At 52.6% G+C, this 27,185-nt stretch overlaps 1 protein-coding gene across 2 annotated transcripts; it reads right to left on the bottom strand.

The window, feature by feature from the left end:
* On the bottom strand, positions 1-27,185 carry LOC106551391 (phosphatidylinositol 4,5-bisphosphate 3-kinase catalytic subunit alpha isoform). 2 transcript variants are annotated; one of them, XM_087714317.1, is made up of 22 exons: positions 27,046-27,185; positions 25,629-25,889; positions 24,298-24,460; positions 21,754-21,963; positions 19,438-19,688; positions 17,648-17,890; positions 16,869-16,954; positions 16,604-16,709; positions 14,937-15,089; positions 14,641-14,775; positions 13,909-14,033; positions 13,724-13,805; positions 10,798-10,962; positions 10,078-10,181; positions 8,903-9,074; positions 7,638-7,744; positions 7,393-7,514; positions 5,536-5,614; positions 4,480-4,650; positions 3,116-3,233; positions 2,832-2,983; positions 1-671 (listed from the first exon to the last, which is right to left on the bottom strand). In XM_087714317.1, the coding sequence occupies exons 2-22, from the start codon at positions 25,815-25,817 to the stop codon at positions 386-388; spliced, it is 3,219 nt and encodes a 1,072-aa protein (XP_087570443.1). In that variant the 5' UTR covers positions 25,818-25,889; positions 27,046-27,185; the 3' UTR covers positions 1-385. The 2 variants fall into 2 exon arrangements, with proteins under 2 accessions (XP_087570443.1, XP_087570444.1); XM_087714318.1 differs by having other exon boundaries at positions 7,638-7,738.

Below are 27,185 nucleotides of genomic sequence, written 5' to 3'. Positions count from 1 at the left end.
TTTTCGGACTCCAGACGTTTTCAAGTATTACCCTGCTCTTTTGATTGCTCCCCAGGCTTCCTTCCTGCCCGCAGCGCCCCCCCCGCCCCGCCCCCAGGAAGCTTCAGCGGAGGGGAGAGGAAAAGTCTCTGAGCATAGGATGATTTCTGGGGTTGAACCCCGAGGGGAGGATCACAGTTGCCAACGGAGGGGGTCATTCCCGTTCCCCCGTGGGGCTCGGAGAGGAACGGGAGGGCAGAATTCTGAGGTCCCCCTCCGGTGCCACCCCTCCTACAATCTCGGCTGGTCCCAAGAGAGGACACGGACCACAGGAGTCTCGGAGAAGTCAGTCGCGTGGCCCACCCAAGTGAGGGTCCACAGGACCAACCTCCTCCTGCAGGGTCCCTCAGTCGTGGCTGGCCTCGCTAAGGGGCATGTGCCGGATGGTGTGGAAAATCCAGTCCATCTTGGTCGTCCACCCGCCGTGGTGGGCCTCGTTCATCTGCTTGGTGAAGTACTCCAGGGCCTCCTGCTCCGTCTTGTCCAGCGCCAGCGTCTTCCGCAGGTAGGCCACGTCGTCGAAGGACTGCAGCTCGGGGAGCCCACTGCCCAGCATCATGGAGAAGAGGTTGATGAGCAGGTTGGCGTGCTGGCGGATGGTCAGGTAGGCCTTGTAGCACACCTCCTGGAACCTGCGAGGAGGAGGAGGACGAGGAGGAGATGGTTGAGGAAGAAAAAAGGAGAGGAGGACGTTCCCCGAGAGAAGATGACACCTCCAGCCTACCCGTAGGATGGGATGCCCAACCGCAGAACCACCTCTGGAAAGTGTTGTGGCCCGCCAGCGGGCAGCAGAATCGGAGAGTGAGGAGGTTGGGGAGGAATCTGGGCCAGTCCTGGAGTCTGGGGAAGGCTCGGACGAGGACTCTGCGTCGGAGGCAGAGAGGGGGCCAGAGCCGTCTGACAGTTATCAGCTGCCTTCAGAGTCGGAGATCAGTGAGGCAGAAGAACAGCTGGAGCCTGTTCCCCGTGTGCCCATGCGCAGAGTGGCCAGGTGAAGGGAACGGCTAAAGGAGAGTGGTCGGCTTGGGAGGAAGGCCACAGGTGGACGGCAAATGGCCCCTCCCAGAGGGAGTGAAAGAGGAGCGACAGGGGAGTGGAGTTTGCAGGAGGCCACGAGACCATGCCTGCGTCCTTGCCAAGTGTCTCCAAGCCCGAGAAATGTGGGGAATTGGGGGCTCTCTTGAAAGATGGCGGGAGAGGGAAGACTTTGCCGGAGAGGAATTCCCCGTCAATGAAACAAAAGGGGTTTATCGGGGCGAGGACTCGGCTTCGTGCTTCTGGGGAAGCCTCGGTCACAACGGAAAGTCCTCCAGATGTTCAGGAACACACACACACACACAGACACACACACAGACACACACACACACATCCATTCTGGTACCCAAGATTATAGGTAGTCCTCAACCTACGACCCCAATTGAGCCCAGCGTTTCCATTGCTAAGCGAGACAGTTGGGTTTCGCCCCATTTTACGTCTTTCTTGCCACGGTTGTTAAGTGAATCATCGCTGAGTCACACGGTTGGTAAGTGAATCCAGATTCCCCCCTGGACTTTGCTCATCAGAAGGTCATTCACAGTTTCAGTGGCCCGGGAAAAAGGGACTTATGACCGTTTCTCGCTCTTACGACCGTTGGCCGCATCACATGAATCAAAATTCAGAGGTTTGGCAACTGACTCTTATTTATGACCGGGGGGAGGGGAGTGTCACGTAATCCCCTTTTTGCGACCTTCCGACGAGCAAAGTCAGTGGGGGAAAACGGATTCGCTTAAGGACGGTGTGACTCACTGAACAACTGCAGCGATTCACTTAATAATGGTGGCAAGAAAGGTCGTAAAAACGGGGCGATACTCAACCTAACACTGTGTCTCGCTTAGTAGCAGATATTTTGTGCTCCATTGAGGTCATAAGTCGAGGAGGGCTTCCTGTGGCTATAAACCAGGATTAAGCCAGGACTCCTCAAGATCACAACTTGATCATGGGGGGGGGGGGGGGATGGGAAGGCCTGGGGTGGGGGGAAGATAGATGGGGCCATGTTCTGGGGGGTCTTCTGACCTAGGCTTTCTGAGAAAGCATAAATCACAAACTTGGTTCCAAAAACCCTCTTTTTATTTCAACATCTGTGAATTATGGTCATTCACAGCCCATAAGTCACAAATAGTTTGTAAAGAGTCCTGCAGAAGTCTGCCAAAGTCTTTCAGGGAAAGGCTGAGAAGCACCCACCTTTTTCTCCCTTGAAACGCTGCCGGAGCCTTAATGGCCAATTCGTTTTGCAAGGGCCAAACGGAGCACAGAGTCAAACGGAGCTTCAGAGTTTGAACCGACCAAAACGAACAAAATTTGCTCCCTGCAAAGGCTCACCTCCCGTTCGCTCCTCCTTTATGTCTTATGGGAGGGGCCAATCACCTCCAAGCCTTACTCCCGAGTCTCCCCTTTTTGTCTTAACTGTTCTTGCCTTCTGGCAGCTCTGCGCATGCGCGCACTGGGAACAGGTTCCAGCTGTTCTTCTGCCTCGCTGGTATCAGACTCCGCAAATAACTCCCAGATGGTCCTGCTCCCCCCTCTGCCTCCGACACAGAGCCCTCGTCCGAGCCTCCCCCAGACTCCAGGACTGGCCCATGTCCCTCCCCAACCTCCTTGCTCTCCGACTCGGCTGCCAGCTCCGCGTCGGACCACAACAGGGGGGAGCTGCATTGCTCAGAGAGGATCTGGGGAGGGGGAACGAAGGGGAGAGGGAATTGGGGGAGGGATGGGCCACCTGCTTGACCAAGACACACACACACCCCCGTGCCCACCTCTCGAATTCTTTGGTCTTGGTGCATTCCTGGACCCCTTTGCTGATGACGATGAGGAAGTCCTGGGTGAGGACGAAGGGCACTCGCTCTCTCTTGTAGCCGAACTTCTTCTTCTTGTGGTCCAGGAAGTGCCCGAAGTCGATGTGGAAGAGCTACAGCGAGAGAGAGAGAGAGAGAGAGACGGGAGGGTGGGCAAAGGGGGTGGGGGGTTCGGCTGGGGGCGGGGGCCTTCCAAGCCCCCCCCTCCCTCCCCTCTCACAGGGCTGCGGAGGGGACGCACCCACCTGCCCGTCATCCTTGACCATGATGTTGCTGTTGTGACGGTCACCGATGCCCAGGATGAAGGTGGCCACGCAGTAGCCGGCGCAAGAGCGTGTGAAGAGGTCGATGGCCGCGTCGTACCTGGACCGGCAGGGGGGGGAAACGGTCAGCCTGGCCAAGGTCCGGGGGGGGGCTCTCCGTCCTCCGGGTCACGGTCACCCCAAAAGGCAACCGGACTCTTCTTGACTTTTTACTCAAATTTCACTTCTCATCCAAGAAGCTCAGAAGAAGAACAGCTGTAGGATTTGGACTGTGGGGTGGGGGGGTGGGGGGGTGGGATAGCCGTGTTCCAGTATTTGAGGGGCTACCCAAAGAAGAGGGGGGGTCAGCTTATTATCCAAAACACCAGAAGGCAGGACGAGAAGCAACAGATGGAAACTAATCCAGGAGAGAAGCAATTAAGGAGGAATTTCCCGACAGCGAAGGCCGCGAACCAGTGGAACAGCCTGCCACCAGAAGTCATAGGTTCTCCAACAATGGAGTTTTTTTTTTAAAGAAGAGGCTGGGTGGGCCACCTGTTCTGAAACTGCCTAGGCTCTCCTGCTTGAGCAAGGGGGGGGTGGACTAGATGACCTCCTTCCAACTCACAAATCACACAAAGTATTTAGTCAACCAGGTGAATTGCTAGTCAATCACTTTGGCAGTTTTATACGAAGCCTCAGTAAAAGGCCACATCTGGAATCCTGCATTATTCAGCTTTGGTCACATTGCAAAAAGGATGCTGGGGACTCTAAAAAGACTACAGAGAAGAAGACCAAGTAAGAGAATTAAAGGCCAGGAGACTAAAATAACAGGAAAAACGGTGGCAAGATTTGGGGTTTGGGGCCAATCGAGAGAAAAAGAAGGACTTTGGGGGGGGAGGACACGATAGCCGTCTTCCAGTATTTGAGGGGCTGCCGCAAAGAGGAGGGGGGTCAACATCCTTATTCTCCAAAGCACCAGAAAAGGAGGACGAGAAGCAACGGATGGAAACTAATCCAGGAGAGAAGCAACTTGGAATTAAGGAGAAAACTTCCCTAACAGGGAGGAGTGGAACAGAAGTTGCCACCAGAAATTAATGGCTGCTTCCATCCCTGGAAGGTTTTCAAGAAGAGATTGTGACAGCCACGGGTCTCAAATCGTAGAGGGTCTCCTGCTTCGGCAGGGGGGGTTGGGCTAGATGACCCCCCAAGATCCCTTCCGGCCCTATTCTGATTGATTGATCTCTGTTATTCTATCCGGAAAGTCCCTTTGGAGCTGCCTCCTGCCCGGCCCCTCTGAAATCCTGCCCACCACCCCTCCGTCCCCCAGTCTGTGCGCCCCCTCCCCATTGTCCCCCCCCACTGACCCTTCGCCCTTGTTCTTGTCCTTCAGCCAGTGGTGTAGAGCGTTGCTGTTGAATTGGAGCGCCCCCTTCAGGCCGCCCTTGCACTGGATCTGCATGATGGTGTAGGAACTCTTGACCACTTCGATCAGCCCCACGCAGTCCCCGATGGACAGGCAGCCGTAGGGGAGCATCCTGCAAGAAGGGGGGGGAAGGCAGGTCAGTTCCCAGGCGGGAGCCCCCATATGTCTGCAGCTGAAGGCCAGGAGCTGGGTGGGTGGGTGGGTGGGTGGGCTACTGCTGCTGCTCCCAAATGGGGCAGGGGGCTTCGCAAGGGAGGCCCGGCTGTCTCCTCCAGCCACCCACTGGCCAGCCCACCACATATTCCATCTCTTTCCCCCCACCCCGCTCAATTTTCTAATTATTATTTTTCTGACTTTTCGGTTTTTCGTTTCTTCCCCCCAGGTTAAAATATCCAAAAGAGAAAGAAAGAAATTAGCTAGAAAACTAAAAAAAATATTTTTTGTGGCAGGAAGGGAGGGAATTATAAACGAAGGATAAAAACACATATTATCGCCCCCCCACCCTTCAGCTGAACACCTATTGAGACAGTGGTGAAATTCAATTATTTTTTTTACTACTGGTTCAGTGGGCGTGGCTTGGTGGGCGTGGCTTGGTGGGCGTGGCAGGGGAAAGGATACTGCAAAATCTCCTCGGTGGGGGCAGCCAGGGGTGGCATTTGCCACTTCTCCGAACTACTCAACATTTCCGCTACTTAAAATTTCCGCTACCGGGTCTCCGAACTACTCAAGAGGCAGAAAGAGGGCATGGCCAGCCAGCTTACGGCCCAGTGTTGTCCAGTCTGATGCTGGGACTGTCCTGGACAGGACCCAGCCCTCTGCACCACCACCTCCCCAGCCCCCCCCCCAGGATCAGGCAAGGCCTGGGGGGGCTCCAAGGGGGGGGGGGGCTGACCACCTGGCAAAAGACCCCCAAGTGTGTAACGGCTGGCTGACCCTTTGCCCCCTGCCTCCATCCACGGCCGTCCCTCCCCGCCAGCCCCGAAGGGATCCCCCTTACCGGAGATCCAGTCCTTGGTTCTGCCACATGCTCTCCATGATCCGGATGATCTGGAGGGTCAGCATATCCTGCCGGAGATCTAGAAGGGAGAAGAAACGTCACAGCAGGGAAGGGAAGCAGGTTGGAGGATCGGGGGGGGGGGGGAACACGACCGTCCAGGGGGAACTCAGAGGCCAGTGGGGGGTCTCCAGATCCGTATGTGGCTCAGATCCATGGGCCACCCCAATATTTCTACCCATCTTTGGAAGGAGGAAGCCAGATGGGCCTCCCTCCCAGAGAGACCCCAGTTCTGCCCCTCAGCCTGCTTGAGACCCCCCAATCCAGACCCCTGAACGACCATCGGGACAACAGAGTTGGAAGGGACCTTGGAGGTCTTCTAGTCCAGCCCCCCTGCTCAAGCGGGAGACCGTACCCAGTCTCTTCCTAAAAGCCTCCAGGGATGGAGCCCCCTACGACCTGCCCAGCTTGTGAACTCTCAAATGTCCTCTTTCTGCTATGTATTCAAAATGGACAGTGATGTGTGTGTGTGTGTGTGTGTCTGTCTGTCTGTGTGTGTGTGTCTGTGTCTGTGTGTCTGTGTGTGATTAATGTGTGGGTAAATATATATTTCCTTTGAGAGGCAGGCAACAGAATTTCATGTTTAATGTGTGCCAGTGTGCACACAGTAAACAATGACAATAAAAGTTATCCTATTTTCGGGTGGCAAGCTGTTCCACTGATTAATTGTTCCAACTGTCAGGAAATTTCTCCTTAGTTTTAAGTTGCTTCTCTCCTTGATTAGTTTCCACCCATTGCTTCTTGTTCTGCCCTCAGGTCCCTTGGAGAAGAGTTTGACTCCCTCTTCTTTGTGGCAACCCCTGAGAGATTGGAAGACTGCTATCATGTCTCCCCTAGTCCTTCTTTTCATTAATACAATTACAATACAATACAATACAATAGCAGAGTTGGAAGGGACCTTGGAGGTCTTCTAGTCCAACCCCCTGCCTAGGCAGGAAACCTTACACCGCTTCAGACAAATGGTTTATCCAACATCTTCTTAAAGACTTCCAGTGTTGGGGCATCCACAACTTCTGGAGGCAACTTCTGTCCCACTGATTCATTGTTCTGACTGTCAGGAAATTCCTCCTCAGTTCTAAGTTGCTTCTCTCCTTGATTAGTTTCCACCCATTGCTTCTTGTTCTACCCTCAGGTGCTTTGGAGAATAGCTTGACTCCCTCTTCTTTGAGATATTGGAAGGCTGCTATCCTGTCTCCCCTAGTCCTTCTCTTCATTCAACTAGACATCCCCAGTTCCTGCAACCGTTCTTCCTATGTTTTAGTCTCCAGCCCCTTAATCCTCTTTCTTGCTCTTCTCTGCCCTCTTTCCAGAGTCTCCGCATCTTTTTTGTAAGGTGGTGACCAAAACTGGATGCAGTTATTCCAGGTGTGGCCTTACTAAGGCTTCATAAAGTGGTACTAGCCTTATAGTATGTTTTAAGCCTTCAGCCTCCTATGTTACTCTTCTCTGCACTCTTTCCCAAGTCTCAACATCTTTTTGTTTTTAATATCCTGGGGAGCAAAATTGGGTGCTGACAAGGATAGGAGGGGGAAAAAAAGGGATTTATAAAGTGGTATTAACACTTTACGTGACCTGTATCGCAATTGTGGTTCACTTACTCTCTTCTAATCCCTTCCTCTGCAGTCTCTCCATTCCGGGAGATAGGAAAGGGGGGGGGGGGAAATACAGGCCTGGGGAATTCTGGAGTCTCACCCAAAGTGGTGTTCACACTTCACGCGATCTCGATTCCGTCCCTCGGGGTCCTTCCCTGCCCCCTTGCCCCCACCCCACCACCATCCCAGGCCTGGTTCTGCCACTCACCGTCCCCGTTCTTAAAGATGATCTCGTGGTTCGTGAAGAGCAGTTCGGACATGATGTCCGGATTCTCCCAGTTGAGCCACAAGGGACGCTTGGCCGAGGACATGATCCGGCACTCGTCCAGCCTGCAGGGGAGGAAAGGCAAAAGGTTGACACCTCCACCCCCCTGCTAGAAGACCCCCTCCCCATTCAGGGCTGCCCCCCACCGCCACTCTCCCCTCCAAAGGAGCCCCTGCCCGGAGTCTCACCGGAGGTTGCCCAGCTGGTGGACGGGGTTGAGAGGGCAGATGAATCCCTGAAGGGCCTCCATGTAGTCCGGCCGTCTCATCTGCTCCACCAGGAACTTCATCTGCATCTTAACAGAATCACCGAGTTGGAAGGGACCTTGGAGGTCTTCTAGTCCAACCCCTTGCTCAGGCAGGAGGCCCTAGGCTATTTTCAGACAAGTGGCTGTCCAATCTATTCTTTAAAAACCTCCAGTGTTTTTACTGGAACCCGCCAGTTCTGGTGGCAAGCGGTTCCATTGGCTAATTGTCCTCACTAATAGCAAATTTATCCTTAGTTCCAGGTTGCTTCTCTCCTCGGTTAGTTTCCATCCGTTGTTTCTTGTCCTGCCCTCCGGTGCTTTGGAGAATAGCTTGACCCCCCTTCTTCTTTGGGACAGCCCCTCAAATACTGGAAGGGGCTATCATGTCCCCCCTGGTCCTTCTTTTCACTAACTAAACCAGTGTTTCTCAACCTTGTCAACTTGAAGATGTCTGTTTCTATTCTATTGTATTATATTCTTATTTTATTCTATTATTCTAATTTCTATTCTATACTGTTCTTTTATTCTAATTTCTATTCTATTCTATTATTCTATTCTATTCTTCTGTTCTATTCTTCTATTCTATTCTAATTTCTATTCAATTCTTATTCTATTCTATTCTATTCTATTCTATTCTATTCTATTCTGTTCTTCTATTCTTATTTCTATTCTTATTCTATTCTTATTCTTATCCTATCCTATGTTTTAGCCTCTAGTCTCCTAATCCTCTTTGTTGCTCTTCTCTGCACTCTTTCTAGAGTCTCCGCATCTTTTTTCTACATCGTGGTGACCAGAACTGGATGCAAATATTCCAAGTGTGGCCTTCCCAAGGCCTTGTAAAGTGGTATTAACCCTTCACGTGATCTTGATTCTCTCCCTCTGTTGATGCAGCCTAGAACTGTGTTGGCTTTTTTGGCAGCTGCTGCCCACATCTGGTTCCTATTTAAATGGTTCTCCACTAGGACTCCAAGATCCCTTTTCACAGTTACTCCTATTGAGCAAGGTGCCACCTATACTGTCCCTGTGCATTCCGTTTTCCTTGCTTAAAGGTGAGTGGAGGTAAAGACCCCCTCTGTGGCACCAACTGGGCACTGGGCTGGGGGGGGGGTAGGGGCACGGGGTCCCTCTTCAAACGACCCCAACTCTTTCTTTTCCTTCAAGGCAACCCCCCCCCCGCCCGCTTGCTCCCCCTCCCCTGGAAGTTACCTTCTGGGTCTCATCCTTCTTCTCCTGCTTCAGGATGTCGGTCAGATTGATGAGCTTCTCCATGGCCTCCACCTGTCGGTTCAGGTGCTTCAGGTACATCCCGCAGCCCCGGCAGAAGGCCTCTAGCATCAGCCCAAAGCGCTGGGAGATGGGCTTGCTGTGCATTTCAGACCTGGGAACAGGGGTGAAATTCAGCAGGTTCTGACAGGTTCTGGAGATCCGGTAGCGGAAAATTTGAGTAGTTCAGAGAACCGGCAAATGGCACCTCTGGCTGGCCTCGCCCCCACCCATTCTTGGCCTCCCGAGTCGGGAGGGAATGGGGATTTTGCAGTATCCTTCCCCTGCCACGCCCACCAAGCCACGCCCACAAAACCAAGCCACGCCCACAAAACCAAGCCACGCCCACAAAACCAAGCCACGCCCACAAAACCAGTAGTTTTAAAAAAAATGATTTTCACTACTGGATGAAATCCACCAGACTTAAAATGACCAAGGAATTCTGGGAATTGAAGTCCACAAGCCTTAAAGTCCAACCATCTGGTACATACTAGAACATTCCTCCAGCACATCGAATAACCCCTCCCAAATACCAACCCTCCCTCCCCGTTTCATGACAGCTGAAGCAACAGCAAGGCAGAAGCTGACACCACCTCTGGCTGGCCTCGCCCCCACCCATTCTTGGCCTCCCGAGTCCTGGATGATCGGGAGGGAATGGAGATTTTGCAGTATCCTTCCCCTGCCACGCCCACCAAGCCACACCCACAAACCCAAGCCACGCCCACAAAACCGGTAGTTTTTAAAAAATGATTCTCACTACTGGATGAAATCCACCAGACTTAAAATGACCAAGGAATTCTGGGAATTGAAGTCCACAAGCCTTAAAGTAACTGAGGAATTCTGGGAGCTGAAATCAGGGGTGAAATCCAGCAGGTTCTGACCGGTTCTGAGGAACCGGTAGCGGAAATTTTGAGTAGTTCGGAGAACCGGCAAATGCCACCTCTGGCTGGCCCCGCCCCCACCTATTCTTGGCCTCTCGAGTCCTGGATGATCGAGGCCCCTAAAAAATAAATAACCCAAACCTGAACTGTCTACAGCCCCCCCCCTGTCAATCTTCTGCAGCCCCCACCCCCCCAATGCTCCCAGCCCCTCCACCCCCCGGCCTCCCCTGGACTCACTTGAGGTGCCAGAAGTAGAAATGGCCGATCCTCTGGTTGGTCAGTGCTTTCATGGTCAGGAAGCGGGCTAGAGGATTGTCCAGGTACTGCTCGTATTTCAGAACCTGGGGAGGGGGGGGGGGAAGAGCAGAAAAGTCAAGGACCTTCGTTGCGGGGGGGGGCAGACACACTGTAAGAGAGGGGAGGCAGAGCTGGTATGGTGTGCGTGGGTGGTGAGGACCAAGGAAAGGAAGATAATCATATCTACGGTAAAAGGTTTGCCTGTCCGAGCAGGGAGTTGGACTTGATGACCTCCTGGGTCCCTTCCACTCTATGATTCTGTTTTTAAGAAGAGATTGGAAGCTGAGAGAGTATAGATGGCAGGCCTGCAGCCATCTTTTCTTTTTGGATCCTTGGCCTGCCACACTGTCTATTATTCTACGATGCTTTTTCTATGGTGGGGAAATGGGATTGTATGGAGTTAGATGCTAGGTAGCCATAACAACATTCTTTCTAGAAAACCAAGGTCATCCTTTGTCTTTGCCTTGTCCCATTTCTGCCTCTCACATTCCACTCCCTCCTCCGCGGCAAGCCGTTCCCGTAACCGACCTCTGCTCCCCCTCCTCTCTGAAGGCCCCTCGACACCATTCCGGGTCCTCCGAGCCCTGGAATCCTGAAATTAGCCCCCCCCCCGGCATCGCTCAGGTGGGGTGGGTGCGCCCACACCCCCGGCCCGCTCACCTGCACCAGCTGGATGAGATACTGGGAGAGTTTGTCGTCCGTCAGTCCTTTGAGAAGACACTTCAGCGCAAACTCCCGGATGATCGGATCGGGAAAGTTGCAGTCCAACAGCTCCATGGAGAGCTCAGGTTTGATCAGGGGCCATTCCCGGAGGAGGCAGTACATCTTGGGGGGCGGGGGACGAAGAAGGGGGGGGGGAGAAACAGGGAAGAATGGTGGCCATCACTGCGGGGCTCTCCCTCAAGGTGCTGCGAACTATAGTTTTCGACTTACAATTGAGCCCAAAATCTCGGCTGCGTAGCCAAGCACTTGTTCACTTTGCGGCTTTCCTGGCTGCGGTCGTTAAGTGAATCACCAACGAGGTTTTTTGAGATTGGAAGCTTATTTTTTTCCCTGAAAAAAAATATAGGGTCTCCTGCCCGGGTAGAGGGTTGGTCTAGATGACCTCTGAGGTCCCCTCCCAACTGCTCATCTGTCATTCCGATAAGACGCTAATTGAGTCCGCGTGGTTGCTAAGCGAATCTGCCTTCGCTGCTGACTTCGCTCGTCAAAAAAGTCGCAAGGGTCACGTCAACTCAGGACAGGCTGCGACAGTCGTAAGTACGAACCAGTGGCCGAGGGTCCAAGATTTTGATTACCTGACCACGGGGGGGGGGACGTGGCATGAAAACGGTCCCAAGTCACTTTTTTCCAGCACCGTTGTAACTTTAAACGGTCACTAAGCGGACTATAGCAAGTGCCTTTAAAAACAAGAGATGGCTGCTTTCAAAGGCACGGACCTCACGCCCCCCTTTTTTGTCTCCCTAAAGGAGTCGAAAATGTCTGGGCATGTTATAGACCAGTGTTTTCTCAACCTTGGCGACTTTAAGTCCTGTGGACTTCAACTCCCAGAATCCCCCAGCCAGCACAGCTGTGCTGGCTGGGGGATTCTGGGAGTTGAAGTCCACAGGACTTAAAGTCGCCAAGGTTGAGAAACACTGTTATAGACTGAATATTGCTGAAGCCCCGCGCACCCACTGTTCATTTTTTGAGGCTTTTTTTTCGGCCTGTTCTCAAGGCTTTCTTCGGCATGAAAAAGGCCTCAAAAACGGGCCGAAAAAGCCTCAAAAACGGGCTGAAAAAAGCCTAGAAAACAGACCTCAAAATGGGCCTGGAAAACGGGCTGAAAAAAGGCTCAAATCAAGCCTCAAAAACGGGCCCCAAAAGGTTCAAAAACGGGCCAAAAAAAATCCTCAAAAACGGGCCGAAAAAACGCTAAAAACGGGCCCAAAAAAATCCTGGAAAATGAGCCAAAAAAGCCTCAAAAATGGGACGAAAAAAGGCTGGAAAAGGCCCGAGAAAAGGGCTGAAAATGCAGTGCGTGAAGGCCGAAAACTGTTTTTGTTTTCCCTTCTAAATTTAGGTGCGTCTTATAATCGGAAAAATACGGTATATAGTTATGCAGTTGCTTTAGTCTGGCAAGATCCCGTCTACAGGCAACAAGAGGAATCGGCACTGGGAATGTTACCTAGTTGGGGTCCTGAACCCCCTGCAAGAAAGCAACCAAGCTCAAGAGACCCCACAGGCCTTTTCTTCTTCCTCCTCCTCCTCCCAACCCCCACTCCCTTCTAGCACTGAAGAAGCTACCTAGTTGGGTCTCGAAACGTCTGCAAGGAAACCCCCCCAAGCTCAGAGGGCACCAAGGACCCCTCCAATAACCATAAAGACATCTAGGGAGCTTCTCCATCATCCAGGTCACGGTTCTCGCGACAGTCACTCACGCCCTCGTGACCTCAAGACTGGATTACTACAATGCACTCTACATGGGGCAGCCCTTGAAGAGCATTCGGAGACTTCAACTCGTCCAGAACGCAGCCGCGCGAGCGATTGTGGGTTCACCTCGGTACACCCACGTTACACCTATCCTCCGCGAGCTGCACTGGCTACCGATCGGTCTCCGGATACGCTTCAAGGCGCTAGTCGTCACTTATAAAGCCCTTCATGGTATTGGACCTGGGTACTTGAGAGACCGCCTGCTGCCAATTACCTCCCACAGACCCGTTAGATCTCACAGGGTCGGCCTCCTCCGGGTTCCGTCTACCAGCCAATGCCATCTGGCTACCACCCGGGGGAGGGCCTTCTCTGTTGCAGCTCCGGCCCTTTGGAACGAACTCCCCGCGGAGATCCGGACCCTCACCTCTCTCCAGGCCTTCCGGAAAGCCGTCAAAACCTGGCTCTGCCGGCAGGCCTGGGGTTGATGAGTTCTCCTCCCCTCTCGACCTGTATGATTGTGTGATTCTTGTGTATTTTAATTACGTGTATTGTGTTTTATGTCCTGAGTCCCTCCCGGAGAAGGGCGGCATACAAATAAACTAAATCAAATCAAATCATTTCCTCCCCCAAGCGATAACTCTGGACTTCCTCGTTTTTCTTTGAAGGCCTTTCCCTTCTCATCCCAAGAAGCTTCTTCGGCTCTGACTCCCATTCGCCATCATTCTGCCGGAGCTGAAGAAGCTTCTTGGGATGAGAAGGGAAATCTCTTAAAGAAAAAACGAAAGAAAGTCCAGTTGCCTCTTGAAGGGGGGAGAAAGCATATTTGGGACAACCTTAAAAAATTAAATTGAATGGTTTTATTGTCCCCGCAGGGAGTTGGCCGTAGTGAGTTCTCTCATTCTGGATTTTTTTTTGGGGGGGGGGGGTGTCCTGCCTGCCAGGAGCCAAACCACCACTGCAGTGGTGGGATTCAGCCGGTTCGCCCCGGTCCGTGAGAACTGGTTGTTAACTTTCTGAGCAGTTTGGTGAATTGGTTGTTGGAAGAAATCACGAGGGGCAGAGAACCAGTTGTTGAATTATTTGAATCCCACCACTGCACCGCTGCCTCCCTCCCCCGGCCCGGAAATTTCCCATGGTCCCAGCTGGACGGGTGTGTGTGTGTGTCTCTGCTCACCTGGGCCACCTCATCTCGCGAATTCCACTTGACGGACAGCAACAACTTGGGCAGGGTCTCGGGGAGGTTGACGCAGTAGTGCCTGGAAAGAGAGGAGGGGGCAGCTGAAGGCGAGGGCGGGAAGGGATGGGGCGGGGGGGGCAGCCGCGGCTGCTATTGAAGCCCACTCGGTGCCTGGAACCCACCGGTGGCGCCAAAGGAAGTCCTTCTCCTGCTCTGTGATCTCCGACAGCGGATCTCGGTTGCAAATGTTACGCATCTGCTCCAATTCGCTTTCGTCCAGAGAGCTGTCGCGGGCCAGGCGGTTGCTCTGGAATTGGGTGGGGTGGGGTGGGGAGGGAGAAAGAGAAGTCAGCCCCCCTCCTCTTTACGGGTCACAGCAAGACGGAACCCGCTAGAACAGAGTTTGGCGATTTTCAGGTAGGGGACTTCAACTCCCAGAATTCCCCAGCCAGCAGCTTTACCGCCACCTCTGTCCTGGCGTTCAATCGGGATAGAGCTGGAAGGGACCTTGGAGGTCTTCTAGTCCAGCCCACGTCCCGAGAGAGCCTATACCGTTTCAGACGAGTCTCTTCTTAAAAGCCTCCAGTGATTGGAGCACTCAACATTTCTGGTGGCAGGCTGTTCCCCTGGCTAATTATCCTCCCTGTTAGGAAGCTTCTCCTCAATTCCAGGTGGCTTCTCTCCTTGGTTAGTTTCCCTCCGTTGTTTTTTGTCCTGGCGCTTTGGAGAACAGGTGGGACCGCCTCCTTCTTTGGGGCAGCCCCACAAATATTGGGATATCGTGTCTTTTTCTCTAGAGAGGCGGTTTTTCTTGTGTTTTGGTGTCCTTTAGGCCTTCGACCCCCTTCGCTGCTCTTCTCTGCCCTCTTCCCAAAGTCTCAAACCTCTTTCGGCCCGCGCCCCCCCCCCCTTACCAAGCCCACCATGCAGTAGTTCAGACCCAGCTCCCGCGACATGGCCCAGTTGGCGTGCTCCTCGATTTCGGCCGCGTCGGCAAATTTAACCGGGTGGCTGTACCAGGTGAACTCCAGTTCCAGGCACGGGGTCTCCTGTAGCAGCAGCAGCAGCAAAGCCAGAGGTCAAAGACCCCCCTCCTCCCGAAATCCAGCGACCGTCGTTACGCCCCCCCCCCCCCACTTAATACCCAAACACCCCCACACATACCCCGGCCAGCCTCGCCAGGAAGCCAGGCCCCTTGCGGGAGTCTCACCTTGTTGGGGTTGGAGCCCCCGACCCCGATGGGGTTCAACAAGTCCTCCAGGCCGTGGGGGACCGGCCACAGGTTGAGTGCCATCTTCCCGGCCACCAGAGTGTCCTTGTAGTCGAAGAGGTTGACGTTGCCCCAGGCCAGGGGGCAGTGCTCCTGCGGGGGGAGGGGGGAGAGGAGGGGGGGAGAGGGGTCAAAAGCATCTGCTGGGGTCCCCAACCAGACTCTGCAAGGTCCCTTTTTCTGCAGTGCCCGGGGGGGGGGGACGTGAAATAGGGCAGGGGTCTCCAATCATGGCCACCGTAAGAATGGTCAACTCCCAGAACTCCCCAGCCGGCTGTGCAGCTTTTAAGACGTGTGGACTTCAACGCCCAGAATTCCCCCGTCAGCCACATTAACTTTTAAGACGTGTGGACTTCAACTCCCAGAATCCCCTAGTTTGGCCGTACCGGCTGAAGAATTCTGGGAGTTGAAGTCCACAGGCCTTAAAGTTAGCAATAGCAATAGCAATAGCAGTTAGACTTATATACCGCTTCATAGGGCTTTCAGCCCTCTCTAAGCAGTTTACAGAGTCAGCATATTGCCCCCAACAATCTGGGTCCTCATTTTACCCACCTCGGAAGGATGGAAGGCTGAGTCAACCCTGAGCCGGTGAGATTTGAACCGCTGAACTGCTGATCTAGCAGTAGCCTGCAGTGCTGCATTTAACCACTGCGCCACCTTGACTCTTTTAAAGTTGCGAAGGGTGGAGACTATTGGAATAAGGGAACCCCGTAGGATTCTGGGAGTTGAAGTCTGCCCATCTGAAAATGGCCACCGTTTGGGGTAGACAGACCAAGAACCACGAACCCCCCTCCTCATCGGGGCTGGAAGGGATTCTCAATTTAGCAATAGCAATAGCAGTAGACTTATATACCGCTTCATAGGCCTTTCAGGCCTCTCTAAGCGGTTTACAGAGGGTCAGCATATTGCCCCCAACAATCTGGGTCCTCATTTTACCCACCTCGGAAGGATGGAAGGCTGAGTCAACCCTGAGCCGGTGAGATTTGAACCGCTGAACTGCTGATCTAGCAGTAGCCTGCAGTGCTGCATTTAACCACTGCGCCACTTCGGCTCAATTGTGCCCAGCCCCCCCTGCCACCCTCAGCCAGGGGTTTTCAGCACAAGATGCTCAAGGTGGCAGCTGTGACGATAAAGTCAACCACCTTGGTTCTTATGCGCAGACACCTCTGGACTTCTGCAACTCCCCGAAGCCAGCAAGTACATACAGGTAGTCCTCGTTTAGTGCCCGTTCAAAGTTACACTGAAAAAAGGGACTTAGGACCGTTTTTCACCCAGCCGTGGTGCTTGGCAACTGACTCGCATTTATGACGGTTGCAGTATCCCGGTGTGTGTGTGTGTGTGTGTGTGTGTGACGTGATCCCCTTTTGCGACCGTCTGCTGAGCAAAGTCCACGGGGAGGACAGCCGTGCGGCTCACTTAACAACGGCAGTGTTTCGCTGAACAACCGTGGCAAAGGAAGGTCGTAGAATGGGGCCAGGCTCATGTAACAACTGTCTCGCTTAGCAAGGGAAATGCTGGGCTAGTCATAAGTCGAGGACTATCCGTACCCGGGGCTGAGCTGAAGTTCCGGTCGAGGGGTGGGGGTGGGGTCCCCCACAAACACTCACCTCCTTGGCCCCCTTCCGGCCCTTGACGGAGCAGATGGAGACGCAAAGGCGAGCGGCACGCGGGAGGTCGGTCAGGTAGATGTCGTAGGAGAGCCACTCGTTCCACCTGGGAGCAAAGCGGCGGCTCCGGAGTTAGCCGGGTAGCCAGGTGTGAAACCCTCCCTCCTCCCCGTTTGGGGGTCCAGGTTGTTCCCCTTCCCCTCCTTAAGGAGACCCCCCCACCCCACCCCATTCCCAGGCTGGCCCTCCCTCCCACCCCACTTACCGAGGGTTGGAGCACGGCACCCGCTGAGTATTGACGTTATCGCAAAGGGGTTCCCCACCGTGGAAAATCCCCGTCCGGACGTAAATCTAGGAGGAAGGAAGAGCGGAATTAAAGGCTCCCCTCCAGGTAATCCTTGACTTTCAGCCATTCATTTAGTGACCGTTCACAGTTGCAACGGAGGATGACAGTTACGACCGTTGCGGTTTTCCCCATGGTCACCCAATCGAAATTCGGCTGCTTGCCAACTGACTCATCTTCATGATGGCCGCGACATCCTGTGATCAACTTTTGTTTACCTCCTGACAAGCCAAACCAATGGGGGAGCCCGATTCGTTTAACAACCGTGTTGCGACTTTAACAACGGCAGTGATTCGCTTAACAACCGGGGGCAGGAAAGGTCGTCAAACGGGGCGGAACTTGCTTAACAAATGTCTTGCTCAGCAACAGAAAGTTTGGCCTCAACTGTGGTCATAAATCGCTGACTACTTGCAGTTGTGGATTATGGGTTGTGGATTATGGGTTGTGGATTATGGGTGGTGACACCTAGCATTTCTGAAGGTAGCAAACTATGGAAGACTGACGAGGGAATGCAAGCCAGCACATCCTTTCACCCTGGTGGGCAGCAGAGGGCTACGAGAGGGAGCTTCACTCGGCTCCAGTGGGTCCCCCATTCCCTGCCCAGTTGCCGACTCAGTCTCTTGCCCTGCCGTTGAGCCGGATCAGATCAGATCGAGGACCTGTATAACTTCAGGAGGCAGCGTTCACCTGGACCCACCCACCTTGTCGATGTCCCTGATGTTGACGTTGACGTAGGTGGCGCACAGGATCTTGATGCGCAGGAGGCTGTTGATGGACCAGAGGGACTTGGTGGCCACCTCTCCGTTCACGTGGGAGGAGGTGGCCGAACGGCGGGCGTACGAGGGCAGCACGAAGACGTTGGCCGGCAGCTGGCTGTAGAGGCTCTCCTTGCTCATCAGCATCAGGTGGGGCAGGCGGCCGATGGCGATGCAGTTCCTCATGTACTGGAGGAAGAGGAGGGAGGACACCGGGTGTCACGAGGAACGGGAGACCGGGCAGCGCCAAAGAGGTCACAACGGCTTCCGCGGGGAGTTGGGCCTGGTTTGTTTACTTGTTCACCTGGCGCCTTCTGAGCACGGCGGAAGAGGGCAGAGAAACGTCTTCAGCCATCTTTACACCCCCCTCCCCCAAGGCCCCATTGCAGCGGTGAAATCTAATTTTTTTTACTACCGGTGCTGAGGGCGTGGCTTGGTGAGGCGTGGCTTGGTGGTGGGGAAATCATGTGACTTGGTGGGCGTGGCTATGTAGCCATGTAACTGGGGGATCAAAAGACAGGCCTGCTGGAGCAGGGTCAGACTAGATGACCTTCAGGTCCCTTCCAGCCCTGGATTATCCTCTGAAGCTGCGCCTAATGCCAGGTTTGTAGTCCTCCCTTCCTCTCCTTTTTCCCTCCCTCCCTCCCTTTCTTTCTCTTTCTTTCTCCCTTCTTATTCTCTCTCTTTCTCTCTCTCATACACACTTTCTTTCTTTCCTTCCTTCATTCCCTTTCTTTCTTTCTCTGTCTCCTCATCCCTCCCTCCCTTTCTTTCTCTTTCTTTCTCTTTCTTTCTCCCTTCTTTTACTTTTTTAGCATTTTTTACTACCGGTTCTGCGAACTGGTAGCATTTTTTACTACCGGTGTAGCATTTCACCCCTGGAGCAGGGATCTCCAAACATGGCCCCTTTTAAGGCTTGTGGACTTCAACTCCGCAGTAACCCGTTTACTCTCTTGCAATCCCTTCCTCTGCAATCTCGTAGGAGAAACAAAAAAAAGAACCAGGCACGGCTGGGTGAGGAATTCAAGGGGTTGAAGTCCACAGCCTTAAAGGGGCCACTGTTTGGAGACCCCTGGCTTCGAGGCTTAGGAAATACGAAAACAAAAAAAAAGTCGCACTCCCTCGACACGACCGCCGGGACTCCACCAACGCTCTCGGCCCTTCACTCGGGGGGAAAACACAGCCACGTTTTCAAAGTCTTCCAGACCTCCAGCAGGATAAAAGCTGAAAGACCTCAGGGGTGTGTGTGTTTGTGTGTGAGAGAGAGAGAGTGTGTGTGCGATTCCAGAGGGAACAGACCCGCTTCCTGGTTCCTGAGAGAGGGCCCTGTTGGATCGAGTGGACCCCGACAGCAAGAGCCCCCCACGAGTGCCGAGAAAGTCCGCCTGTAGCGTCAGGAGGAGGGAGAGGGGGTTCACCGACAAATGCACACACGACAAAAGCACGGCGACAAAACCGCGGTGAGATAACCGCGACGTCGAAATCGCGCCGACAACAGCGCGCCGACAACAGCGTGCGGACAACAGCGTGCCATCAACAAACAACGCGAAAACAAGGTAATAACCCTAACCCTAACCCTAACCCTATCCTTTACCCTTACCCTTACCCTTACCCTAATCGTGCTTTTGTGGGCGCGTTTTTGTCAGCGTGCTGTTGTGGGCGCGAATTCGACGTCGTGGTTTTCTTGCCGCGGTTTTGTCGGCGCGCTTTTGTCGGCTCACGGGGAGGGGGCTCACCTTGTACTGACTGAGGGGGTACTTCTCCAGCAAATACTCGTCGCAGCCGCAAACCTTGAGCAGGTACTTGCCCTGGTACTCCTGCACGCAGAGGCGCAGCTGTTCGGGCGAGAGGTGCATGCTGCGCGTCTTTTTCCGGATGGCCTCGGCGATCACCTGCTCGGGGAGCGCGTCGTGCGGCGTCTTGAGGGTGTATTTCTGTTTGTCGTTGTTTGGGGACACAATAACCCAAATGGTCACTATGATCCGACCTTCAGGAAGGAGGGGAAAAGCAGGACAAGCAACGGTCACTCGGGTGCGTCCGCAGGAGGCCAGGCGCGGGAGGAAACAAAATCAAGGGGAGAGGAAGCGGGACTCGTTTTTTTGAGGCGGCGCAACAGCAACGGCTCCGGGATTGTTAAGATCGCAAGCTATCCAGAGTTACCCTACGGTACGATGGGCAGGTAATACATTTTTACATCTAAGTAAACAAATTAATTAATCAACCTGGGAAGACCACAACTGATGAAAGCTTTGTCTCTTCCATCAAGGGAGTAATCAGGCTACAGGGGAGAGATTGCAGAGGAAGGGACTACAAGGGAGTAGGATTTTAGGATTTTATTTATGATTTATAGGCCGCCCTTTTCTCTGAGGGGACTCAGGGCGGCTTACAATACATGGGAAGCGGGGGTGCAAAACAAAAACATAAGACAGTGTATAAATAAAAAATAAAACAATAAAACGCAACTTTCATTCAACATTCGGGTGGGGCGAATTAGAATCTTATCCCCAGGCCTGACGGGATAGCCAGATCCTAAGGGCTGTGCGGAAGGTCTGGACGGTGGTGAGGGTGCGAATCTCCACGGGGAGGTCGTTCCAAAGGGTCGGAGCTGCTACTGAGAAGGCTCTCCTCCGGGTGGTCGCCAGTCGGCACTGACTGGTGGATGGAACTCGGAGGAGGCCTAATCTGTGCGATCTAATCGGTCGAAGGGAGGTAATCGGCAGGAGGCGGTCTCTCAACTACTCAGATCCACTACCATGGAGAGATTTATGGATAGTAAGTAGCACCTTGAAGCGCACCCGGAGATCAACAGGTAGCCAGCGCAGCTCGCGGAGGATAGGTGTTATGTGGGCGAACCGCGGTGTGCCCACAATCACTCGCGCGGCCGCATTCTGGACTAGCTGAAGTCGCCGGATGCTCTTCAAGGGCAGCCCCATGTAGAGCACATTGCAGTATTCCAGCCTAGAGATCACAAGGGCTCGAGTGACTGTTGTGAGGGCCTCCCGGTTCAGGTAGGGTCGCAACTGGCGTACCAGGCGAACCTGGGCAACTGCCCCCCTGGTCACAGCCGACAAATGATGGTCGAAAGTCAGCTGTGGGTCCAGGAGGACTCCCAAGTTGCGAACCCTGTCTGAGGGGTGAAAAATTTGACCCCCCCAGCCTGAGCGATGGAACACTGGCCAAATTATTGGGAGGAAAACACAACAGCCACTCGGTCTTGTCTGGGTTGAGTACCAGTTTGTTAGCTCTCATCCAGTTCTTAACGGCCTCAAGACCCCGGTTCATCACGTCCACCGCTTCATTGAGTTGGCACGGGGCGGACAGATACAACTGAGTATCGTCCGCATATTGGTGGTATTTTATCCCGTGCCTCCGAATGATCTCGCCCAGCGGTTTCATGTAAATGTTAAATAGTAGGGGTGATAAGACCGAACCCTGCGGCACCCCATATGTTAGGGGCCTCGGGGACGATCTCTGCCCCCCGACCAACACCGACTGCGACCTGTCCGAGAGGTAGGAGGAGAACCACTGCAAAACAGTGCCTCCCACCCCCACCTCCCGCAGTCGTCGCAGAAGGATACCATGGTCGATGGTATCGAAAGCCGCTGAGAGGTCAAGGAGAACCAGGATGGACGCATGGCCTCCATCCCTGGCTCTCCAGAGATCATCGGTCAATGCGACCAAAGCGGTTTGTGTGCTGTAACCAGGCTACAGGGGAGAGATTGCAGAGGAAGGGACTACAAGGGAGTAATCAGGCTACAGGGGAGAGATTGCAGAGGAAGGGATTACAAGGGAGGGAGAGATTGCAGAGGAAGGGATTACCTTCCCACTAAAGGCTGTCCCTATTTTTCTACCTGCATTTTTTACCTGCTTTCGAACTGCTAGGTTGGCAGAAGATGGGACAAGTAACGGGAGCTCCCTCCGTTACGCGGCACTAGGGATTTGAACCGCCAAACTTCCTGAACGACAAGCTCAACGTCTTAGCCACTGGGAACCAAGGGGAAACTGAGGCACCTTTGCTCCGCTCCCCCTGCCCTCTCCCCCTCCCCACTCACCTTTATCCAACTTGCTGTACAGGTGTTTGGGCAGGTCAGGGGTGGATTCCACGTTGGGGGGGTAGACGTACAAGGCCTGGCTCTGGGGTCCGGCCGAGCCCCTGGTCTCCACCGCTTCTCGGCACACGGAGAGAATGTTGCGCCGGAATTCCTGCACCTCGGGGTCCTTCACCAGCTCAAATTCGCAGATGGGCATCCCGATGGCAAACCCTTCGGAGCGAAAGGTTCGGATTAAAATGGATTCATTAAATTTATATATTCCCCTCCCTTTTCATTTCATTTTATTCGGAAGAGCAGTACAATACAAAATGCAGAAGGAAATAAAACGAAGGAGACCAAAGTAAAACCCCGGAAGAATATTAAAAAATAAATGGGAATTCTCTCTCTCTCTCTCTCTCCCTCTCCCTCTCTCTCTCTCTCTCTCTCTCTCTCTCTCTCTCTCTCTCTCACACACACACACACACACACACACACACACACATATATTGAGGGGAAAAATCAATTTATTGGACTCCCATCTTATGGTCGGTTTACAATACTAGGCGGAGAAAGCTAGAAAAAACCTATTGCTATTGGCTCGTCTAAACAACCGATCAAAAAGTGATGGGAAAGTTTCAGAAGATTTTAATACGTATAAAAAGAAGAAAAAGAGGAACGGGGGATTAGTAAAATGAAGTGAAGTATGTTAATCCTGGCAATGGCCACGCAGCTCATTAAGATGGGAGTGAAATATACTAATGGTATTAATTGTGCAAAATTAATTAAGTGGGACGTTTATTATATAAAAAAACCGGATTTGAAGATAGCTGCGATTTATAGGAAATAAGATGGAAATGAAATGATACAACGGGGTTTATCCCTAAAGGGAGGGGGGGAAAATGACACTGTGTATGTATAAATAAACTATGTATAAATAAACTATAAACTATAAACTATGTACATAATTTAAAAATAAACGTTGGAAAATACGGGAAGAAAATTATACGGCTAAAACTGGAAATGGGAATATAATGTGAAATAAATTATGTAGATGTGGAAATGTTAGAAGGGGGAAATCTGGACAACACTCTGTTGACAAAAGAATTTTAATTACATAAAAATGAAAACTTTTGTTTTAAAAAAAACTCTACACACAATGAAATACTGTAAAACTTTCATCTGCTCAGGATCGTAATGGAGTTTTTTTAAAATCCCGCTTTGTGGTTTTGAGTGGCCGTGTCTGTCCCGGGGGAGCAAGGGGGAAGCCGAGGACCTCCGGCCCCAAGGATGGAGATGTCCAGGGCATCACGACATCCCCGGGCAAATGATGCGAGGCTGGCATGATTGTGCCATAGCTGTACAGCTGTACATAGCACAGCGGATTGCCAGTCTCCTGTGTCCCTTGGGACGGCCGTGGGAGAAACATTAGGGGGCATCGTCTGTGGGCTTCCAGGGCAATACGAGTGGTCCTCGGCTTACGGCCATTTGTTTAGGGACTGTTCAGAGTTACAACGGCACTGAAAAAAGTGACAGGTGCGTTTTTCACAGTTTCACACTGAAAACCGTGAAAACTTTTGCCTGTTTTTTTACTTATTTTCACTGAAAAGTGAATTTTGCCAGTTTTTTAAACTTATTTTCACACTGAAAAAGTGATTTCAACTGTTTTCACTTATTTTCACATTGAAAAAGTGACACGTCCATTTTCACACTTATTTTCACACTGAAAAAGTGACACGTCCATTTTCACACTTATTTTCACACTGAAAACAGTGACCTTTGCCTGTTTTTCACTTGTTTTCACTGGGGGGGGGGAAGTGACTTTTGCCAGTTTTTAAATCTTATTTTTCACACTAAAAAAGTGAGGCCTGTTTTTCACACTTACTTTTACACTGATAAAATGACTTGCCCATTTTCACACTTATTCCACACAGGAAAATTTTACTTGCCCATTTCCCACACTTATTTTCACACTGGGAAAAAAATGGCTTGTGTCCATTTTTACACTTATTTTCACACTGAAAAATACTTTTGACTGGTTTTCACACTTATTTTTACACCGAAAGTGCATTTTGCTCCCTTTTCACACTTATTTTCACACAAAAAAGTGGCTTTTGCCCATTTTTCATCCCTTTCCCATGTGATTAGACTTCAGACCGGCTGGGCAACTGGTTCATATTTATGACGGTTGCAATGTCTCGTGATCCCCTGTTGCAACCTTCTGACAAGCAAAGTCAACGGGGAAGCCCGATTCACTTAACGATCTTAAGAACAGCACTGATTCACTGTGGCAAGAAAAGGTTCTCCTACGGAGGCAAAACTCACTTCACGACTGTCCCGCTTAGCAACCTAAATTTTGGGCGCCACCTTGGTCGTAAGTCGAGGGCTACCTGTGTCCCTTGAGGAAATGCCACTTGGGCGCAGTGTGGGTCGGTGAGGACACAACGCAGACAGTGCAAGGCTGACACTTATTCACACTCCTACTTGATCAGTTTGTGTCCTGCTCGAGACGGGGGCTGGACTAGAAGACCTCCAAGGTCCCTTCCAACCTTGTTATTCTGGACTCACCGATCTCCCGGTTGAGGATCTTCTCCTCCCGGTTCCCGACGGGCTCCACCACCTTCAGGATTGGCTGGAAGAGCCGCAAGTCACAAAGTCGCCGGGACTCGTCGAAGAATTCCTCCCGTTCGGCTTCCTGGGTCACCCCCACAAAGATGTAGGACGATTCCTCCTGCGGATGGGGGGGGACAAAAACCAAGGGGAGAAGGAATTGGGGGAGAAGGAGCCCCCTGTTCCTATGCAGGAGTCCTCGAATTACGACGATTCATTTAGCGGCTGTTTTCAGTTTCAACGGAACTGAAAAAAGCTGTCCAACGCTTGCGACCGTCGCAACATTCCCCAGGGTCAAAATTCAGATTTTTGGGAACTGACTCATCGCCCTGTCCCAGGGTCACGGGATCCCATTTTGGGACCTTCTGACCAGCAAAATCAACGGGGAAGCCTGATCCACTTAATAACCGGGCTACTAACTTATCAGCTGCAGTAATTCACTTAACAACTGCAGCAAGAATGGTCGTAAAAGGGGTGGGGGAAACTCCCAAGAAACGTCTCGCCTAACCACAGTAACTTTGGGCTCAACTGTGATCGTAAGTCGACATGAAGCCTGTATGAACTAAACAGCTGAGCAATTCACTTAACAACGGTGGCATTTTACGGTCGTAAAATGGGACAAAAGATGCTTAATGAATGTCTGATTTAGCAACAGAATTTTGGGACTTAAATAGGCCTGCAGCCATCTTTTCTTGTGGGTCTTTGGCCTGCCACACTTTCTATTATTCTATGGTGGGGAAATGGGATTGTATGGAGTTAGACGCTAGGTAGCCATAACAACATTCTTTCTAGAAAACCAAGGTCATCTTTTATTCTTTGCACCTCTGCACCTGGATGGGTGGAAACTGCTAGCACAGAGTGGGAGATTGGGCAATGGGATGGACTTGTAGGTGTGCGGTGGGGGGAAAGATCTTGAACTTCCAACCGGGAAGCTTTCAGATTCGGGTTTCCCCAGATGTGCCAACATGGCTCTCTTCATCAATTGGGAACTTGGAGGAATCCTCTGCCTGGGACTCTGATTGGCTTTTGGATGCTATTTGGAACCCTGACAAGCCTGATCGCGTGACCACGAGGACGTTGCAACGGTTATGTGGAAAGCAAGTCCCTTTTTTCAGTACCGTTGTAACTCTGAACGGTCGCTAAACGAACAGCTGTAAGTGGAGGACCGCCTGGTCCTGCGCCTTCGTCCACAAACCGAGGGAGGGCACCATTTAGCTCCTCGGCTCCCCTCTCCTCCCATAAATTAAGCGCCCCTCCCTCCTTTCGGTTTACGGGCCGGGGGGCCTCACCTGCAGCAGGTGGAAGAGCGGATACTTCCTGGCCTCCTTGAAGAGGTCCTGCTTGATGCCGCGCAGAGTGGCCTCCCGCAGACACTCCAGGGTGACCACCATCCCGTTGGGCAGGCAGCAGTCCACCATGATGCGGGGGGGCATGAGGTGCAGCCCCCATAGCTCCCCCGAGGAAGGCCGAGGCGGCATGGCCACCAGCGGGAGGGAGGGTCTCGGCACGTTGACGGGGAGGCGGCTGGCGGTTAAAGCATCCCGGCTCACCTGGAAGGGGAGGGAAGAGGAGGAAGAGGAGGGCCGGATGAAGCCGATCTGGGTTTGGTTGGCGAGCTGCGCTAAACCATGGCTTATAACCCATCGTTGGTTGTGTCAACGCAATGAATTGGCGTGGCCTCCGTGATGAGCCTGGATCTCACCCGCCTCCATTGTGACTTTTAAGAGGAACCAGGAGTCTGTATCTCCCTTCACACCCCACAGTGGCAAAGGAGGAAGAGGAGGAGGGGCGAGGAGGAGGAAGAGCAGGAGGAGGAAGAGGAGGAGGAACAGGAAGGGGGGGAAAGGAACAAGAGAAGGAGGAAGAAAGGAGGAGGAGGAGGAGGAGGAAAGGAAGAAAAGGAAGAGGAAAAAGGAAGAAGAGGAGGAAAGGGAGAGGAAAAAAGAAGAGGAAAGGAAGAGGAAAAAAGGAGGAAAGGAGGAAAGGAAGAAGAAAAGAAGGAGGAGGAAAGGAAGAGGAGGAAAGGAAGAAGAAAAGGAAGAGGAAAAAATGAGGAAGAGGAGGAAAGAGAGGAAGTGGAAATGGAAGAGGAAGAGGAGGAGGAAAGGAAGAGGGAAAAAAGGAGGAGAAAAAGGAGGAAAGGAAGGAGGAAAGGAAGAAGAAAAGGAAGAGGAAAAAATGAGGAAGAGGAGGAAAGAGAGGAAGTGGAGGAAGTGGAAATGGAAGAGGAAGAGGAGGAGGAGGAAAGGAAGAGGAGGAAAGAGAGGATGTGGAAATGGAAGAGGAAGAGGAAGAAAGGAAGAGGAAAAAATGAAGAAGAGGAGGAAAGAGAGGAAGTGGAAATGGAAGAGGAAGAGGAGGAGGAGGAAGAGGAGAAAAGGAGGAAGGGGAGAAGGAGGAAAGGAAGAGGAGGAGTAAGAGGAGGAGGAGAAAAGGAAGAAGAGGAAGAGGAGGAAAGGAAGAGGAAAAAAGGAGGAAGAGGAGGAAAGGAAGAAGAAGAGGAGGAAGAGGAAGAGGAGGAGGAAGAGGAGGAGGAGGAAAAGGACTGTGGGGTCCTAGGTGCGAAGCTCGGCTCTTCTCTTGCAGACATCTCATTACCCAACTAGGGAACGTCCTCAGTGACAGGAGGGAGGGGGGTTGGAGGAAGAGGAACATCCAGGTACCACCCAGCTGAAGCCCCCTCCCCTCCTCCATCCGCTCACCTACCCCGGCGGAGGGCAAGGCAGGGCGCGGGGCGGTGCAGCTGCGCCAGAGAGCAGCCCTTCTCGCGAGGGGCCGGCCGGAGCCCCCTCGCCAGCCAGCCTGATCTCAGGAGCCCCCAACCGTTGTCATCTTTGTGAGTGTGG

The sequence above is a fragment of the Thamnophis sirtalis genome, unplaced genomic scaffold (assembly GCF_051295495.1).
Source record: "Thamnophis sirtalis isolate CommonGarterSnake01/CBP01778 unplaced genomic scaffold, rThaSir2_p1.2 scaffold_4, whole genome shotgun sequence".
NCBI classification, from domain to species: Eukaryota; Metazoa; Chordata; class Lepidosauria; order Squamata; family Natricidae; genus Thamnophis; species Thamnophis sirtalis.
Note: the sequence above shows the minus strand (reverse complement) of the source record. Positions and strands in the feature narration are given on the sequence as shown.